The sequence below is a fragment of the Cyprinus carpio genome, chromosome A13 (assembly GCF_018340385.1).
Source record: "Cyprinus carpio isolate SPL01 chromosome A13, ASM1834038v1, whole genome shotgun sequence".
Lineage (NCBI taxonomy): Eukaryota > Metazoa > Chordata > Actinopteri > Cypriniformes > Cyprinidae > Cyprinus > Cyprinus carpio.
The window spans coordinates 10,514,327-10,535,205 of record NC_056584.1 but is presented as its reverse complement, the minus strand read 5'-3'; the positions used below and the strand labels follow the sequence as shown (position 1 = coordinate 10,535,205).

Sequence of the window (20,879 nt, the reverse complement as noted above, 5' to 3'; positions counted from 1 at the left end):
GAAATGTGCTCTGTTCACACTTGCTGCTGACTCTAACACACGATGCTGCACGATTCTCACTGGTGCTTCTTTTTGCACGGCAGATGTGTGAAGAGACATTAATGAATGTATCTCTCTCTGGGCTCCTTTTTATCCACATCAAAGTGAGCCATTGTGTCTCTGCATCTTGGTTTGTTGCTTTCAAACACAGACGACTGAAATGATCAAACATTCAAAGAAACATCAAAGCGTCTCCTGCATAATTAAATTGGTTGTTTTTACATTTAACTTTAGAATGTTTCATTTTCTTATTCGTAAAGAAGCAAAACAATTGTCTCTTCCAATGTTATCAGTTCAGTGCATCAAGCATTTTTATTGGTGAATTCAGTCATGTTTATTTGGGCACATGATAGGTGACATGTCATTTCTGCACCACAAGCAGAACAAAACAGAATTATAAACAGTATGTATGTAAGATTGGAACGGGAATTTTTGTTGTTGTTGTTGTTTTCAAACAGGTTTTCTGAACACTTCCCTACTGTTCAAATGTTCATCAAGCAACTAGTTCCAACCATTCACTATTGGTTCAACCAGAAGACATTATGTTTAGCTAAAAAAGCAATTTGACAGTTTTGGGAGTGAATGCAGCTGCAAATGTTTAATTTAAGTGTGAACAGACTACAGGAGTCACTCCTGAATCATCTGGGTGTTAACAATAAACATGCATGGAACAGAATTGCTAACAGATTAGCCTATTTGGCTAATTGTGAGTGAAGTAATGTTAGCAACCAGAGGCATCAAGAAGCTTTTCTTTTCATTTAGCTGCTCTTTTTATATAGCATGCTCACTTTGGACAGTAATGGATCGCCATTAGACCACAGGGCTGGTAGAGAGAGACAGGTGGTTGTCAAAATTTGTGTATAAGTCAAGACACGTACCTAAGTCTCTGTAATTTGCCAGCAGTGCTCACAGTGAAGGAAGACCCACATCGACGAGCTGTCAGTGTCTAAAAGAGAGAGAAGCATTTCTGCATTAACAACTAGTTGTTCAGTTCGGTTCTGTACACAGCATCGAGGTTTAATATTAACTTGGTTGTTAGTACCAGTATTTTCCGAGTGAATTTGATTATAGAATGCAATTGTCCCTCTCATAAATAACCAAATTTAGTGTGTACAGAAAAAGATTAAGCAGTCAAAAGAGGAGTGACTCTGGATTAAGCTCTATTGTGAACGTAATGTTTTTTTGTTACTACACATGTGTTTGTATGTTAAGAAGTGAACACTTTTACAGACACCTAAAAGCAAAAGAGATTGCACTTTCGCTCGCACCAAACACAATGCGATTTTCTTTGCATTACAGCAATGTGGTGAAGTCTAGCCTGCCCAAGCTTCACTGTAATTGTCTCTGGGTGTATCCGGCTTTGCATGTGTGGGATTCCTGCTCCTGGAATGTGCAATCACAGTAAGCTTTCATTTCTTTGATATCAGATCAGCATGACAGAATCAGATGATAGAGCGCTACAATTACAGCTGCACCTTTTGAAAACACATTTGGCATTCGGTACAGCACATGCTGCATACATTGATGCCCCAAATACCGTCAAATAACTTGTTACTATCAGATCATATACATCAAAGGCATCATCTGTATGGCTGACACCCTCTTCTGTCAATTATTTCTTGTTAGCGAGGCTTAAACCTGATGGGGAGTGGCTTAATTATAACACCCTCTACATTTTGCACAATTACTGGCAGTGGCATCATTAGGTTAGTATGTAGAATGAAGACCCGGTCATACTCCCAATGGCAGATTGCTATCTACACCATGTTAATAGGAATTAGACATGGCATTTTGTGTTACCTAAAGTACCATCAGGGAATCTGCCCTCGCTTTGTCCCCTCAGCAGGGTTTCATATTAAAGCTCATGTTGCTGGAAAAGCGAGTGCTTTGTAATCTTAGAAAAGGTGGCGGGTTTAAGGCATTTGGCTGCAGCTATTTTAATCTGAAGGCTGGAACATTAAGTCAGACGCACGATAGAGAAGTAGAAGGGCCTCCCCAAGGGCTAGCCAGTTACACGAGTAAAGCTCAGGAGAAAGCGAGAATATGTGCATGCAAATCAGCACGAGTGCCTTTTTTTAGTATGATAGGGTTTTTTATGCCAAACTGAATCAAAAGTGTGTCGTAGAGCTCCACTACCGCCACTTCTTTCTTTCTATCTCATGTCATTCACCCTACATTCCCTTGATGGGTGAAAATCTCCATGACGACCCATCTCCGGTCTCTTTCTCCTCTCTCTCTAGCTCTCTTTCTAGTGTGCGTCATGAAGATGAAAAGTGCCTAATCCCCTGGTGGAACTCAGTCTAACAGACACACATGCAGAATCCCTGCTTTTGGGAAGACGTCACGCACAAGTGCATCACTCTCTCTGAGTGAGCACGGCTTTACAGAGGGAAGCAGCGGATGGAGAAAGAAAAAGAGAGAGAGGGAGGGTGGCGATAAACGCTTATTGTTCTTGAGGAGCCTGAACTGGAGGTGTGGCATCTGCCGGGCGTTGTCGTGGAGACAGAGGGCTGGCTGTTCCCTCTTCCTCTTGGCTGATCACTCAGACGCTGATCACAGGGACGCTGATCCTTATGGCATCTAGAACAGCAGCCACAGGTAACCAGCAGCACGCATTGAACACGTAAGCCTACCTATGCCATGAGGTGTGTGTGTTTGTGATAGAGTTAAGACTATTTAAACTGTAGTGCATAGAGGTAAAGGTAAAAGAAAATGCTTTAAAGTGCGTGCTTGTTTGAGACGCTCTGCATGTGGCAGGTAGGAACAGATCAGAAGTGTGTATGTGTGTGCATTCTGACTCATAAAGGGGAAAGTGGTGATGTATTCTGCCAGGGGTTTCAGCGAGTGCTGCTGCGAATTTCCACAGCCCGCTCCTGCTGCGCTTTAGTGGAGAGGTGGGAAAAGAGAGACACAGGAGCGAGGGAGACATCACTGCGATATTTCATCAGCACGGTGCACGTAAGTGTGTCACTAGTTCACTTTGTCTGTGACGGACGGTCAGGTGTCGTTAATGCGCTCGGTCATAGCGGAGCTCCTTCGGCAGACGGCAGCCACTGCGATTCTGCCTTCAACGCTTCCGATCTCACGCTCTGATAGACTAGAAGGGCTCCGGACAGTGATGGATGCTGTTCATAGGTAAAGACCAAAAAGTGTGGATTTCAGAGGGTAGAGAAGGACAGGTTTGGGGCTGTCAGACACAATAAAGAAGACCTGCCTTTGGAAAAGACACGCAGAGCTTTTGACTGACTGAATAAGTAAGTAACTTAAAGGATGAATTAGTGTGTCAGGGTGTGATTCACCCATTTGCATTTTCATCTCATCTAAGTGTGTCGTCACATGTGGGGAGAGCACGATTATTTGGTTTAAATCACATTAAGACAAAATATAAACTCAGCAGATCTCCAGGATATGCAGTTCCATTTTCACATCCATTAGGGGCTGAAGGAAGAGGGAAAAAAAGAGGGATTGAGAAAATGGACCTGGCAAGTTAATACAAGGCTGTTTATGTGTATAGCGCGGTGAGCTTCTGTTGTATTGTAGGAATGATGTAGGGAACATTGGGTAATCTGTTTCCTTTTTAAAAAAAATGTTAATGTAACTTTTTGAACTTGCTGTGAATTAGTACATCCATCAATGAGTGTGTATGCTGGAACTGAACGTCTGAGTACATAGTGTTTTTGAAAGTGTGAATTGGTGTTGTCTTGAGAAAAAGTTTGTAACGTGGCTTTAACCTAAAGACTCAATATGTCTTCATATATTCCACATCGGGAAGCAAGTTATAACTGACCCTAAGATCATGTTGCTGTCTTCATGCTAGCACCTTCTGATGTATTATCCTTTATGTCCGACCCGATTAAATCACAGCGTCTCATCACCCCCCAGAGAAACAGCAATTCTTTACATTCAGAAAAAATGTGTTCCACCTCTTTAACATTTTAGCTCCTTATTAGGCTCTAGGGGAAATGTTCTTTAATGTGGTATATTACACGGTAATTACCATGTAATTATTATGTAACAAACGTAGCACAGATTTCACGGGGTTTAATAGGTTTAATCTCTTCTTTATTCTCCTCATAAGCTACACCAACAGGTCTGTATTGACGTTATGTGCATAATGCTTTTATTTTGCTGACACCTTGTACCAACTGGATCAGAAAATAAAGTTTTTTTTTGTTTGTTTTTTTTAGCAAAGCAAAATGATAGATTAGAATAGATTAGTGCTGCCATATTTCAAGAAAGAAAGCCTCCAGACTGCTTTTACAGAAATTCAGAAATACTGCAAGAACTGAATGGTATTTTAAATAATTGCTCAGTGAATTAAATCAACTTTTTTTTAAATGTAGACGTCAACACTGAAGACATAACATTCTGCGACTGTTTGAAATGCTTTCAAAAGGCATGCAGAAATGCATTTACATTAACAAATACATTTTTCTTGTATACTTTTTGTACACCGTGTCTTGCCAAAGTGACTTATTAGAATGTGCATATATTGCATTGTTAAAATTGCTCTTTAGCAGGATGCAAAAGATATGAATCAGGGATAAAGCCAGAGTGACAATGTAGAAAGTGGCAACAAGAAAGTGCCACTGAAAATATAGTGCCACGTGAAGCAATAGTTATGTGATCCAGATTAAGTTAGCCGATGTGGTTAATAATGAATGTATTTATTTCCCTTGGTCTTCCTTATTTATTTATTTTACAGTTAATTGGGTTTATATTTTTACACTGCTTATTTGCTATAGTTAACATGGGCTAATAGGAGGTTTGGTCTCAATTTGGCTGACTTGTTTTGCTTTAATTGGCTGTTTCACCATTTATCCTAATCTCTTAATGATTCGTCAATCGCTTCAGTTTTTCGATTAAAAGCAGTTCACTTCCCCAAAGTCTTGGAAGGCTCAGACAGGACACGACTGTGTTTGTTGTGTTACAGCATGGTTGCAAACAAGTAAATAGCCATCTAGCAACAAACAGCAAACTAAGAGGAAAGGCGTTTCTAGATGCAGAATAATAGGCACCTTTCCCTGTAGTGAAACACAGCTTAGTCACAGCAAACTAGCACAGATGTACTAAGATACTGAAGTAAATGAGAACTAGTGGCAAGTAATATAAACCCTACTTCCCCTGGGGATTTGTAAATCACAAATCTGTTTCTCCAGAGCCAAGCCTAATAAGTCTGACAGTTTAGCTGGCTTCATTAAGGAACTTTGAAGGATGCCAACAGGGTTACAAATTAGACACACTAGTGTTAACAATCTGCAGTATATGCCAGGGGCATATGGGGAGGATATGCAGGAGATGTCTAGGCCGAGAAGAGGGGATCAGAGCAGTATTTTTACTGAAGTGAAACCGATTTTACCTGGAGTTTTTTATGTTATAAAGTCTGTGTTCTCTCTCACTCCACGATCAGTCCAGTACAAGCTTACTGCAGTTGCATGTATTCACCAGCACCACATATTAAACACTGTTAATAGACAATGAGCAGTCAGAATGAAACGGAATCTGTTAAATATCATTGGAAACCATATATTATTGTTAACAAATATTATTCTTTCCCTGGTTTCCCCAATAGGGTTTTTTTCTAACCTGAGAGCAAAGATGGGAAAATTGGAAAACCTGGAATGTGGTTGGATCGGAATGATTACAAATGCTTTGTTTGAGTGGAACGAGATTAGATATTAAGCTACAAGATTGATTTTATGTTGGGCTAATTTGAGTTTCTTTTGTCAGCACATATACATGCTTAACCAACTAATATTCATAGTTAGACAGATTGATTATACTGTCAGAAGTATGGCATGAAGAAAAAAGTCCCTGCTCTGAATCCTGTCTGACTGAGCAAGTGTTTTTGCTTTTTAATTAGGCTTCCTTTCAAAGTGCCTATTGCTCTGCTTCAACTCCACTGGCCCCGATGGCCTCCAGGAGCTTCCTGAGTGTCCTCTAGGGAGACAGCACACTAGCAAGTTTTTTTTTTTCTAAATTTATTCCCTCCGTTAATGCTATGAGTCATCTTTGAATATAGTTTTGAATAACTCCTTTCTTCACTATTTCTAAAGGGAGCATTTTTTTTATTATTATTATTATTTCATATCCAAGAGTGGTCAGTTTCAGCATATTTGTGTCTGAATGAACTGTAATAAGGATTCTCTGGGGTTCATTCTTACATCTGCCTGCTATTCACATCCTCGGTGCCATGTACTACTAGGAAAGTTCTCGCTGTTTTTGTTAATATATTTGTTTCTCTGACTGTTGTTGCTTAACACAATGCTGCATGGGAGAATGAGGTCATATATTTGTTCCTCCAGCTCACTTGTTTGCTTGTTTGGGGGCAAACAGTACTCAAAGAGCTGAAGCCTGATAACTATCTTAGTAATCTGCATTATGTGCATGAATTAGCATATATCAGGCAACAAACTAAATATGCATGTGGATGGATGTGTGGCTGTGTCAGTCATGTCTGTATGTGAGGTTTTGGCAGTTCCGTCAAGTTGCTGTGACACTTGTGCAGCTATTGCCAAAGTAATTTCACTTAGTGTCTCACTTCACTTATTTTAAATTAAATTGCTTGACCAGTGCCTTCCATCAAGTAAAACAATGATATTTTAGGGGAAGATGTGTTTGTTTAATCCACTTGTATGTGGATCAACTCATGTGTTTTGTTGGTGGCAATGGGTGTTGCACATTATCCATCATTATCCATCCAAGCGCAAAGGTTTTATGCCAGAGCTGGTTGTATAATGCACCCTATGGAATCAGAAACAGACTTTCCTTAGAGCAGCTGACATAATCCTGATTCAATTCCCTGGACATGCCAATCAAGGATAGATGCTCAGTCTCACCTCCAAGAGGAAAGTGTCCTCATGAGTGTGAACACCACCAAAATCCTCATGAAGATGATGTTTTGTGGTTGCCAACCTATACCAGGTAGTGATATTTGCTTTTTTCCAATTCACTCTCCGTTCCTGAATTTGATTTGAATTTGAATTGAGGTTGTAAATAGGAACTAGAATTGCATACAATTAGAACAGTGAAGGAAGTAGATTTAAAATTAACCGCAATTCAGAAAATATGTTTATAACCCTAATACAAAGACATAACTTGGCTTGACAGCAAAAGTAAAAGAAAAAAAAAGTCCCTTATGTAGAAATCAAATTTATTTGGGGTATGGCTAGTTCAATTCAAATTGAACACATTTTTTCACAACCTTCTTTCTGAATGACCTTTTCTTACTTCTTATATTACCAGCTCCTGTTGTTATATCTGTGGATTCATTTTTCTGCTGTCTTCAACTATTTTCTCATCCCTTACATAATATCTGTGTTCTCTCTGAGGGCGTTTTGAACTTACATTTTTAATATTTAGATTGTATTGTTATTTTCTAATAGTTTGAGATTACAAACTGTTAAATGATTATTTAGAGCAGACAAAACTATGGAAATGGACTAAAATTTGAAAAAATTTAAATATAACCCCAATAAGTGTCATTTTTAACAAAAAGAAAATACTTTCAAAACAAAACTTAACAGCATTGTGTAAAAGGTTTTTATTTATTAATTTATTTTTTAATTTCCCCTTATAGAAATCCATACTTAATTTATACATACTTTATTTATATAAAGGCCATACCAATTTTTTTGACCATGGTGGGGAAAAATGTCTTGGTGAAAAAAAAAAAAAAAAAAAAAAATTAAAATGTACAATTTTACATAACCCTGTTGCTAATATGGACAAAAATAATACCGCAAATTGTGCAACTTGTTGAGGAGAGAGGTGTGCTGTAAATCAACCAAAAAATGCCATGAACGTATCATGGATTTTGAATTTGACATGGGGCAGTATGCAAACACCTAGCAACCACACATTGCCTAGCAATGCCATAGCAACCACCCAGAACACCATGCTATCACAGCAGTCACTTTTGCATGAGCAACAACCACACATATTTTCTGCATGAAAGGTAAAGTCTAGCTCTGTTGTGATTAAAAATAATTAGGCATAATTCTTACGTGATTAGATCACCTTTTAGATTAGAAGGAGAATTATTATAAAAGAAAATCAACAAGAAAGGAAAAAAACTACGCAGCATCTAAGTAAAACTTTCATACGTTCTTAGAATTGAGGTCCTGTGCGTGGGAGGGTGTGTGTGTTTATGCTTAAGGGTTAGTGTCTTGGTGGTGGATTTTGCCTGTAGGGTTAATTAGCATTGCAGAAGCAATGTCTGGAGGCAGTCGGCTCATCAAATCTCGCCTTTTCTCCATCTCTCGCATCCCTTTCTTTTTTTGTGTGTGTAATTGTGTACACTCAGAATATTGTGTACGCAGAAGAGAAGTCAACAAGAAAGCATAAATGATGCTTCCACTACACAGTATGGCGTGATGAGCACACACACAGACAAATGCCAACGGGGGGAGGAAACCTGTTGGCCAAATAAACGTGACTGCACACACATTAATGTTATTACCTAGGCGAGCAGGTGGAAGGAGGAATCAGTATGCCTGATTTCTTTGTCTTTTTTACCTCTTCTTACCTCTTATATTCTTTTTACCAGCTGTTATTACATCTTTGGATTTTTTTTTTCTTTCTGTTGTATTTTCAACTGTTTTCTCTCCCCTTACATAATATCATAATATCTGAGGGCGTTTTAAGCTTCTCTCTTCAAGATTTACATTGTGTTTTATTTTCTGATAGTTTAGAAATTATAAACTGTTAAAGAATTCTTTAGAACAGACAAGATGCATGCAGTAATCAGAACAAATTCTCCTGCCGAACATTTGTGATAGTGAACAAACCTTTATGGTGTGTATGTAGATCTATTTGGGTGTTTGACATGATGTGTCATGTTAGTTTAACTATAGTCCATCCAAACTATTTTAAAAAGCATTTTTAAAATTCTTTTTTGATTAATACACATATTTTATATCATATAAAAATCGAGAAAACACACAAAATATTTATAAAAAAAAAAAATAGTTGATTAATTTTTGAAAGCAGGCTAACCAATAGTCATATGTTTATACAGTATACAGTATATAATAATAATAATCAATTATATGTAATAAAATAATTTATTCTTAAATTTCATAAAATTAACAGTTTTCAAAGACTTTTAATTATTCTAAATTTTATATTTAATTCAGTACTTTCTGCAATTTCTGAGTAAAAATGGTTTCTTTTTTGTTTGTGTGTGTATATGTGTGTGTGTGTGTGTGTGTAAAAACATTTTTACTCTGAAATTGCAGAAGGTAACAGCATATAACACTGAATTAAAGTATAAAATTTCAAAGTAGAAAAACTTGAATAGTATTTTCTTGTAAACATACCCAATAATATAAAATAATAAAATAATATAGTACTTTATTATCATTATTTTTAGATTATTATCATATAGTATTATACAGATTCAAATTTGATAAAGAAGGGGGAGGTACGCTTCTTCTAATTGGCCATGGACAGGGCTATTTATCTTAAAATGGCAAATACTGAGTAAATATTGAGCTACAAGTGATCATTGGGTGTATAAATATTTGTGTGTTTGTATTTTACACTAGTATCCCAGTTAAAATACTGTCATTTGAAGAACTAATGCTGATGGACTTGACAAATGCACCCTTAATGAAGGCATTAGCAGCTGAGCCCAGACACCCTACTGATTGTGTACTGAATGTCCGTTAAACATAAACACATTGCATCAGCGCTGCCAGCGAGACAGCCACAGACGTACACAAACACACATAAACACACTCATTTATACCAGTAAGGATAGCTGACAGCATGCAAACATGCAGGAAATACTCTATTCCTCCATACTTCCTTCTCGTGGGGAAACGGTCATCCTAATAGCACAGAAACTCAAATGAGTGGAACTACACGCTCTGGCAAAATCATTTGGGTATTATTAAAGTATTGTGTTGATTTTCACCTGAGCTGTAGGGATATGAAACATTCAGAGATAAGGGCTTGATTGACAGCTCGGTTGCCATGGGTACAGAGCTACACGGGGTTTCAGTCTTGTGCAATCTGAGAGACGTGTGAAGAAGTGAATGTGTAATAACGCAGAGATCAATAGCAAGAGTCAATAGAGCTCCACTGGGCTGGATCAGAGCCTCGTGGAGATACTACAGCATGCCGTCTGAAAGCGACACACTGGGAACACACACAGCCCGTGGCACCTACATTTAGACACCTCTGTATGAAATGATCACCAAATGTAGTTCAAGCTTGTGCTGTAGTGCTGCATTAAACATGAGATCCAAAGACCCCGAAGGATCAAGGTCAGCACGTATGCGCTTTCTACCGTATGCAAGCTGATGTATTTACATATATATGCTTGATTCGGCATCATGAACATTCCCAACACCAAACTTTTGCTTTTTCCCGTTTGGTCTCAAAGCTCAGACACACACACCCGGTGGGAGATGGGACACTGCGCTCTCAGTGGCTGTGGTGGTTTCACTCAATGAAAAATGGATGAGACTAAAATTAGATAAACTAAAATTAGACCAAGTTAATCTCCAGAATGTCCTCAAAGTAAGAGAAACCACAAGCTTCACAATCGCTGATGTAGACCAGTGAGACAGAGACAGCCGGATTGTTTTCCACAGCTAACCTGCAATGTATGAGGAAATGCTCTGATTTTTACTTTGATACGCTAGAAGGGGACAGAGAAGGTGTTTTGATACATTCTCACAAGAAAAAACAGGGCGTGCTACTATAGTGTGATCTCTGCACACTGCTATTGTTTGTAACCATACAAAGTGTTAACTAAGGTTAACTTGGATGTTCTGGCACCTTTGATTCAAAACAAGAAAAAAATATATTGTCAGTTTGTCAATACATTCCATTTCTTTTTTGTTCCAGTTCAGTAAACACACCGAGCAAGTGTAGGCCTACTTATGTGTACAACAAAAACTTTATTCTCCAGCCCAAAGCAGCACTTTAATATTAAGTTGACACCTTATATAATATACAATTCTCCAGCCCAAAGCAGCACTTTTGTAATTTATAAAAATTCATTTATATTTTACAATAATATTATAATATTATATCAAATCAACAATTTAAATATTATTCATTCATAATTATTATTAATTTCATAAAAAAAAAACTTGAAGCCAAACATAAGACTTTGGGTGTCTATACAAAAACTGTGATGAATATTTATTCATTCTATATATTTATTATTTTCATTAAACATTATCATTTATTTTCTAATTCATATTTTATTATTAATTCATTTTAAAACTTCAAAAACGTGTGGTTTTGGTGAAGGGTGTGAACATGTTCTGTTTTTGAGAGTCATGTCATATCATACACTCTCAGGAAAAAAGGTACAAAAGCTGTCACTGGGGCGGTACCCTTTTAAAAGGCACACTTTTTGACCTTATTTACCCCTAAAGGGGGCATATTAGTACCTAAATGGTACATAGACTATTAGTACCTTCTGAAAGATCACAAACTTGGTACCAATTTTTTCTGATAGTATAAGGATTTGGGGTTAAGTGATAATCACTCAGCGTATTTCTGAATGGTAAAGCTCGGCTGGCTTGTCTGTGGGTTGTAGAGAGAGTGACAGATTGCTTTTGTGAGATAAAGATTTTGTGAAAGTCCACGAAGAATCTGCTCCCCGCAGTGTGACAACATATCCTCTCAAATAATGGCTTATCTCCATTCCCAGAAAGAGGACTCTGTAATGATTAATTGATAAACTTTGCCTTAGAAATGCAGCTCTAATCCAGACACCTTTACCAAGAATTACATCAACGCTCATGCTCTCCCCTGCTGCTGATACTGTCATCAGATCGGCTGGGATGAATTGAATTATTAACTCATTAAAACTTAATAAACTTCTCCTGTCAGTGAGCTGCTCCCCATAATGAACCACAGGCTTAGCGCTGCCCCCTGATGTTCCACCCAGACGCGTCCTCCGTCTTCATTCTGACACTCACGCTGGCAGGCAAACATTTGACGTGTTGCGTCGCGACAAACCTGATGGAGCTGTGAATGAAACTGAGTGCGGCCAAGGTTGAGAAATGCTTCTCTTGAACAAGCAAGGACATCTGCAGTCACACTCCTTGAAAAGCAGTGCATATGTGGCAGCATATTTTGTGCATGTATTGATATTGATTTGAAAGGAAGGCTGTTACTAATCAATGTTCGAATGAAGCAACCTGTGCTCATCGTACAGGGTTTGAGTCATAGGCCAGTGTGAGGTGAAATAGATTTTTAAAGAATTTGCACCTTGACTTTTGTCTTGGTGATTTTAACAAATTCCTGTATTTAACTGTGCAGTCTAAATGCATAAGGTATATTTTTAAATGTGGTTTACGTAAGGTTTATACAAACATGTAAAATTGATGTAAAAGTGCACAGTAGATTATTATTGACGTAGTGAAGCTACATGTCTAAATTATACATCAGAGGGAAGCTAGGCACAAGGTTTATTCCATGCATGCAGGTCAATCTGCAGCTATATCGGTTATGAGAGCGCTTCATGGTGGCTTACCAGTTCACTGAAAATAGTCTGCCCCATTTTCAGCCCAAGATTATGACCATTTCTCTTTATGGTCATTTTAGAGCAATAATGGAAACAGATGCCTTTATGATTCTATTCTATTAATAATTAATTGAGAATATGTGCATCTAACCTTTCCCCAAATTATGCTCTTTGATAATTTTTTTTTTCAAAGCAATTAATACACTCATGTCTCTTTCATTATAACGAGAAATGCCTCATCTTGTGGTATGCAACAGTGTGCATTATGTCAAAGTGAGTATTTAAAATATTTAAAAAACAGCCCAAAGTGAGAAACAGAGATTTTTATAATCAGATCTGCTGGATTGGTCTGAGGATGTTGTAAAATGTAATTATCCATTCTAACTTCAGAATTTACTATGGAGACATTCATTTTTAATTACAAGACTTAAGCCCCGTTCACACCAAGAACTATAACTATAAAGATAATGATATTAGCATTAGTCAATTTAAATTCTCGAGCTCGTTACAGCAGGATGTATTTTGATTGGCTGTCAAATTTTCTTATCATTCATCAGCTGGAAAAATTTTTTTTGGAAGTGATTCCAACGATATCATTTCTCTTTGTCTTTATCGTTATAGTTGAGGTGTGGACTCTGCTATTCTTTAATATTGAGAACGATTTTAGAACTTTATCTTTATCGTTATCTTTATAGTTATCGTCCCTGGGCTTGAACAGGCCTTTAAACTCTCGAGCTTGTCACAGCAGGATTGATTCGGATTGGCTGTCAGTGTTTTTATCGTTCATTAGCTGCAAAAAAAAAAAAATCTTTCTGTAAGTGAATCCAACGATATAATTTTTCTGTGCTTTTATAGCTGTGGTGTAAACTCTTCTATTTTTTTAATATTGAGAATGATTTTTAGAACTATGTCTTTATCGTTATCTTTATAGTTATCATGCTTGGTGTGAACGGGCCTTAAATGGCGGTAGTTTAGATGCAGGTTTAAATGATGCATTCTCATGCAAGATTGATATAAAATGTAAAAATGTAAAAGCTCCCCTGCTGTTGATTCTTATCTGTGGCGCTGTCTGTTCAGTTTTCTATTTTGGGTGTTTTTTTTAACCCATTTCATGTTTGTAGGAAAGTCAGTCAATAGATAATAATAGATAATACAGATAAGTACCAAGGATACATTATCATTATATAAAAATACACAAATAAAAATCTCCTTTTTGGTTCTAATATTGTTGTGCCTTTTTCTAATTTTATATTGTATGCCTATTTTATTGTCTTACAGTTAATAGTGTACTATCCCTCATTTGCCTAATTACCTGGCAATTTTTAAAATAAACATAAAACATTTAGACAGACATGGTTAAAGTACTCGTATCTAATCTAAAGTACACATTTGTGATCCGAGTCTAACAGACCTGTGGAATGCCTGCCTTTTGCTCTCCTCCATTATTGATTTCGATTGGCAAAGCAGGACTTGCACCAAGGGAGCATGGGGTTTCCATGGTTATGGCATGTTTGGAGATGTCTTTCTGAAAGCAGGTTTTGTGTGTGTGTGTGTGTGCACGCGTATAAGAGACAGAGAAAGAGACGATCGATGCACCACAGGGTTCCTATCAGCTAGAATCAGGAGAGGTCTTGCACAGAGGAGGTGTTGGGAAATTGGGATGGAACAAAGGACATGATGTGCTTGTATGTGCATTACAGAGGTCATGCTGTATATATACAGCATGTATAGAAATATACAGTGGATACCAACTTTTACTATCAAACATTTGTTAAAAAAAATATTTTTTAGATTTTCCTTTATGTATATTATAAAAGATTGTGTCACTAGGTCAATGGTTCTCAACCAGCAAAACTGGTTCACTCGCAAATATAATTGCATTTATGCATTTATTCCTTACTTGAGCGTTGAAAAATGAGGTGGATACCATAACCCATAATTTTAATTTAAAATGACCTTGTAGAATGACCTGTTTTGTACAATGACCTATAGTCTCAGAGTATGTAGATGTTTTCATTACCTTGAGTGACTAACCATGCAGCCATCTCTCTCAGCTATATCATATTTCTCTGTCTCTGTTTTCTCTCTGTAGGTGGCCATGCTGTTCTCGCCGTTCTCTTGTGCTCTGGGGCTCTCCCTGCTGCCACTCCTCCTGTTTCAGTGCCCCGCCCACGCCTGTCCTGCCCGCTGTGAGTGCTCTGTGCCCACGCGTTCTGTGTCATGCCATCGCAGGCGGTTAGCGCAGGTGCCTGAAGGCATCCCTATAGAGACAAGGGCATTGGACCTCAGTAAAAACCGGCTGCGCATTGTGACGCCACAGAACTTCTCCTCGCTGCTGTTGCTGGAGGAGCTGGACCTCAGCAACAACTTGTTGTCATCCGTGGAACCTGGCAGCTTCCGCGCTCAGCCGCGGCTACGCTCGCTCCAACTGCGCAGCAATCAGTTGACTCTGCTGCCACGTGGAGCGCTGGCTGGCCTCAGCGAGCTTACCCTGCTGGATGTCAGTCAAAACCGTCTTGTTATTCTGCTGGACTACGGTTTTGAGGAGCAGCGGAGGCTGAGGGTACTAGAGTTAAGTGATAATGAGCTAGTGTTCATCGCCCCACGGGCCTTCAGTGGCCTCGCATCCCTGCGCTCTCTGACGCTGCAACGATGCAACCTGAGCACAGTGCCCACACATGCTCTCGCACATCTGCATGGTCTAACCAGCCTGCGGATGCGGGACTTGGGCATCGAGGAGCTTCAGGCACACGCCTTTAAGGGTCTACCACGACTGAAACACCTGGAAGTGGACCGTTGGCCATTGTTAGAAGGGTTACCGACCTCTGCTTTGCAGGGGCTGAACCTCAGCACACTGTCCATTACACACACCAACTTGACGTCTGTACCAGTGGTGACACATCTGCCGTATCTAACTCATCTCAACCTGTCTTACAGCCGTATACGTGTCCTGCCAGCAGGGTGGTTGCGGGGAATGGGCCGGCTGGAGGTTGTACGTGTGCGACAGTCTAACCTGCTCAGTGTGGAACCTCAAGCCTTTCAAGGAGCCTCCTCGCTGCGCCTTCTTGACCTTTGTTACAACCGTCTCTCCACGCTGGAGAGGAGTGTTTTTCCTGCTTCCGAGGCCCTGCAGACTCTTCTGATTGGCCAGAACCCATTAGTGTGCGACTGTCGTCTACGCTGGCTCCTGGAGAGGACTCCACCCTTGCCATACGGTGATGTTCAACCTGAATGTAGTGCTCCTGCACCCTTGGCTGGGAAGCCTCTTAGTTACCTGGTGGAACCTCAAATCTCTCGTTATGTTATCTGCACCAAACCCAGGGTTGTCTCCATGGCAACTTACCCGGCACAGGTGGAAGAAGGGCAGAGAGCTTGGCTATATTGCAGTGCAGATGGGGCTCCACCTCCCTCTGTGTCATGGCTAACACCGCATAGGCGGCACATTACCACAAAGAGTACGGGAAGAATGGTGGTCCACACCAATGGGTCACTAGAGTTCCGCATGGCAGAGCCTCAGGATAGCGGCATGTACGTGTGTGTGGCATCAAACCCAGCAGGCAATGCCACTCTCTCCGTCACGCTTGCTATTAAAAGCTTAGGAATCAGGGACAGAACCCTTTATGCCAACCGCAGCTTTTTTTTTGACTCGGACTACAACAATTCCCTGATTAACGGCACAGAGGAGTACACCATCAGGGTGGTTCTGGACTTCACCACCATCCTGGTCTCCACAGCAATGGGCTGCCTCAGCTTCCTGGGTGTCGTCTTGTTCTGTTTCTTGTTGTTGTTTGCATGGAGCCGTGGCAAAGGAAAGCACAGAGGTAGCGTGGACATTCAGTACGTCCCACGAAAGCGGAAAGGTGCAAACTCAGAACTCACAGAAACAAGTGGGCCCAGAAGAGTCAATATGAAGATGATCTAAATTTTTATATTGCCGAGGATTTCATGGATTGCATGGTTGCGTATGTATGTCTGTTGGACTTTGTGAGTCTTTGGGTAGATGTGCTGCAAAAGATGCAAAGGATGTATTTAAACATGAGATTGTACATGTGGTATCCCAATGACAAAAAGAAAGAAAAAGAAAAATTCTGCGATGCTTTGTCTGTAGAAAGCATTATTTGGACAGTGCAGAAGTTCAAGTTGTTGTATATATTTCATATTTGTGGGAAAGAATGGTATATTTCTATATATGAATATATCTATTTAAAGATACATTACAATTTCCTTTCAAAACGCTGCAAAAACTAATGTTGTCTTCCCCAATAAGCAAAGTATCTACTGGAAGAAGCCTCGGCAGTGCTGTGTTGTGAAGTGTTTGGTTTTGCTCAGAATTCCTGTTCTCTTGGGACATCCTCGTCTTAGCAGAGCCTCCGGGGGAACCGGAGAGTTTCCTGCCATTTTGTTGTAAAGATGTTAAAATGCAAGAAGCCGTTTGAAATGGTTGGTTCCAGGGGCTGTATTTGTGACTCAGTGGAAGTCTGTGGAACTGTGTGAAAATGTTTTTTTCTTTTCTTATGTTCTGTCAAATGCTGCTCAAATGGTTTTACATACTAAATATCTGGTTATATTTTCCAAAGAAAATAAATATAAATCGTACAGCTTGATCAGTGTTACTGTCATCTCAGATACGGTTGCCTGTCTCAAGTGTTCCCTGTGGCACAAAACATGCCAAACAGAAATGAATCTACACCTTGTTAGCCTTACTGCTTTTGGTGCTTCTTATATTCATTTATGCATTTATTTATGTATTTTTGCACAGCTATGACTTCATCTCTTTATGGTGAAATGTCACCCAATTTTGCATGCAGGATATTGCTAAAATTTCCAGTAATTTCAGTTATGGGATAGATTATTGCTGTGGTTGCTTAGCAACATGCATATAAAAATGTAAAATATAAAAGCTGTTGGTAATTTGAACTTGAAATTTCACACACATATCCAGCTTCTCATGAAGCATTAATTGTTTTATATTTTTTTGTTAATTTCGCCATCCCACTACGTTACGAAGGACGACTAAAAAGGACAGCTCAAGTAGTAGTGACTAAATTTCTTTAAGCAGACATAACAAGCAAATATTCCATTATAGCCTAGTAGATGTCTTGGTAGTGACCTTTTTCGGGGCTCTTAAAAGCATGAAATGGACTTATATTTGTTCCTGTCTGCTGCCTTTGACGTCACAGCTCAGGATAGTCACTAGTAAAGGGTTTGGGACTATGAATGTACTTGTGGTTTGATCAACAAATCATTGTTGTCATGATGTCATTTTCCTACTTCTCCAAAATAAAATAAAAATAAAAAATGGCTCAAATAACAGTATCCAGAACTGAGTTCCCATGAGCAAGGATGGCAGACTTCAGGTTGCATACTTCAAGGTGGTCACTTGTCAGGCAAGCAACTGTGGTTAAAATGAATGGGAATCCTAACTGATAGCTTTCGCCTGGTATTATTGACCTCCTTGATTCAGGTGTACAAGCACAAAGCTGCTGAAGCTCTATTGATTTCTACTTAATACAGTTAAGCTAAATCAGTCAGCCAGGAGTATTTAGAATACTCTTAGAAAATTTTACATTGCTTCTCTGAGTGAGTTCATGTCCATTAATATCATAGTGAAACTCACACTAATCTGTCTGTAATTATCTGTAGAACATTCATATTATATTTCTACAGGTGTAATGAATACAAAGGACTCCTCTCTTGCTAAGGGCTTTGTAATTATTATTTTTTTAAAACACATAAAGGTCTAAGCTGTATTGGTTTGATTTTCTCTACAGTGTCATATGCAGTATGATCCCTTGTTCGACAATGTCTTTAAAAATTTCATTTTTAAAATCCTCAAACCAAATCTTGATGTCAGTTGTGTTACATTTAAGCATTTAATTGCCTGCTTCTTGCTGTTCAGGTTAGACCTTGTATATAGCAACTTGAAGCTGTATTTATACTACATTTCTGCCCGACTCTGTCTTACCTCAATTTTAAAAAGGAAAGACGGATGACTATAAACTGTATTTGATATAAGCACTACACTAAATTAAATTTAGCTTATCCAAACAGATTATTATTTTAAAGTCTTTCCTCCACTTAAACTGCTTTAGATTGCAAGGACAGAGTTTTCCATCAAGACAATGTGCCTCGGGTTACTACTTTTTGTCCTTGGTGCCAAAAGTAGTCCAGCTGTATTAAAGAAACTGCAGGCCGACCCGTTAACCTCCATGTGCTACACCAGTCCCTTGAAGTACCCTGAAGGATTGCTGGTCTTTATGAGCTTGTTTTGTTACACAGTCAAAAGCATCTAAATATACCTGAACTAATCATGTCCATGTCTATGACTCACAAAACGGAAACAAAATAAGTGGCTTTTATACGAGTGTCCTAGAGTGTGCGTCATCATCATATGACTACATGGTGAGTGCTTGACCTTGCAGTGTTCTGTCAGGATGCGTTTTGGGTGAAAATATGAGCAGGGGCCACTTTTCTATGTGAATGAATCTTCCTCAGAGACACATTAAAGTATCAGGAACTGATGCATACAGGCCTGCTTCAAGACGGACCTGGGTAACTGCCTGGTACCCAAAAGAGAATTAAAGAGAGAGACAAACAAAGAAGGACTTCAGCACATCAGTAATCCTAAGAATAATTTATAGTCAAATTTTACTACAAACACTTGTAATTAAACACCTATTCAGACATATCAAATTAATTTTGCCCCCCCCCCAAAAAAAATAAAAAAATCCTGTCGATAACCTACTGGGTGTTTAAACACAGAGTATGAGAATGATGGCTTGTTCATATCATGTCAGGAAAATAATAATAAAAGTGCTCAAAATCAAATTTGATTGACTTGCCGTATATTTTTCATGAAGCACCACAAGTGTGTCACTGTTTATGAGTGCTATTTATAGCACTGTTCATAAACTACAGTCCCTGAATTATTTTAACAATAAACTTTAAAGATAATTCACTGTCTAGCATTCTGAGATTTTGTTATGGATTTAACGGTTATGATCAGGATTAGCAGTAGCAGCACCATTTATTGTTTGCTTTTGGGATCTGATAGTGTGTATAGATCTGGAAATGGTGACACTTGTGAGCACATATAACAACCAGTTGACAAAAATACAGTGCCACACAGTCCAATTCACAAGCAGATGAGTCTTACATTAGCTGGTTGTTTTAATGAATCTTTCTGTGTGACAAATACAAACCCAGGAGTTACAAGTTTCAATCAGTCCGATGAACAAATTCGTCAGAGCAGCTACTAAATCAACAAATGACTCAGCTACTGAACTGAATCATTACTCCACTGAAGCCATCAGGCTGCTCTTACATGCTGTGCCACCAGGAAAGCAAAAATATCTCTTTATCGGTATACCTCATACTCATGTATGTGTTGATAGCCCCATTTTTACAGTTTATGGTAATGCAAGGAAGTTCTTAGCCTATACCAAATTCAACAGTATGACATAGAAAACAAAATAATGAGAGCAAAATGAGAGAGCAAATGGGTCTTTTCCCCTCATATTTCATTATGAAATGTTTTGGTGGATCTTGAGAGTAATTATGCCTCTCTAGTAGGGTCATAGCTTGAAAAAGTTTGGGAACCCCTGCTGTGAACAGTCCCAGTTCAGCAGTTATTTCAACGAGATTTCCTTCACCCACTCTGTTCCCAGACAATGCTCCAGAACAGAGGCCGTCCCTGCAGTTAGCATACTGTAAATCACTTCAGATAAAAAGCACCTGCTAAATGACAAGTAATCAATATTTCCACAAGGTCCTGATTTTAAGGGAAAAAACGTTCCGCCCAAAACACTTTAAAATCTTTACCCTGTGGATTAACTTCACTGGAAAATGGATGTTGGCTAATGATTATCAAGATGAGGTTCATCTCCCCCGTATATTTCACTTTGACTGATGGTGAAGGAGGACGGGTTTAGTCTAAAGGTTTGCCAGCTGTGCCTATCTGCCTGCCAAATAAGCAAAAAAAGAAACAAAGGGGAACAACATGTCACCAGCTGAACCCCAGTCATAAATCTCTGAGCTTTTCTCATATTTTAAAGTGGCTCCAGTTACAGCATCACACAACACAACCATCCCCCATGGGTTTGTTTGCCAGGTTTGTCCTTCTGTTCTGACTTTTTGCCGCCGAAGCCTTGCTTGATTTGAGCTTCAGTCCGCCAACATGATGGCCATGTTGTGTATGCAATCTTTTCAGACCCATGGCATTAGTAGGACTGTTCTAGAAATAATAACCCATTACCCGTCTCTGTGCGGGCTGGGGCGAGCAGGAGCCATGCATCTCCGCTCCACACCACAGAATGAATGGGGTGGAGGGAAATCACTCTGGCAGATG

The 20,879-nt window shown here is 39.0% G+C and overlaps 1 protein-coding gene across 4 annotated transcripts; it reads left to right on the top strand.

Annotated features, from left to right (window-relative positions):
- The first annotated feature begins 1,390 nt into the window (after positions 1 to 1,390).
- LOC109079171 (leucine-rich repeat and immunoglobulin-like domain-containing nogo receptor-interacting protein 2) lies at positions 1,391 to 19,039 on the top strand. Of its 4 annotated transcripts, XM_042768741.1 has the most exons (3): positions 1,391 to 2,637; positions 2,872 to 2,997; positions 14,625 to 19,039. In XM_042768741.1, exon 3 carries the CDS (start codon positions 14,631 to 14,633, stop codon positions 16,452 to 16,454), a length of 1,824 nt encoding a protein of 607 aa, XP_042624675.1. In that variant the 5' UTR covers positions 1,391 to 2,637; positions 2,872 to 2,997; positions 14,625 to 14,630; the 3' UTR covers positions 16,455 to 19,039. The 4 variants fall into 4 exon arrangements, with proteins under 4 accessions (XP_042624675.1, XP_042624676.1, XP_042624673.1 ...); XM_042768742.1 differs by lacking the exon at positions 2,872 to 2,997 and having other exon boundaries at positions 1,391 to 2,662; XM_042768739.1 differs by lacking the exon at positions 2,872 to 2,997 and having other exon boundaries at positions 1,393 to 2,637.
- The last annotated feature ends 1,840 nt before the right edge of the window (positions 19,040 to 20,879 follow it).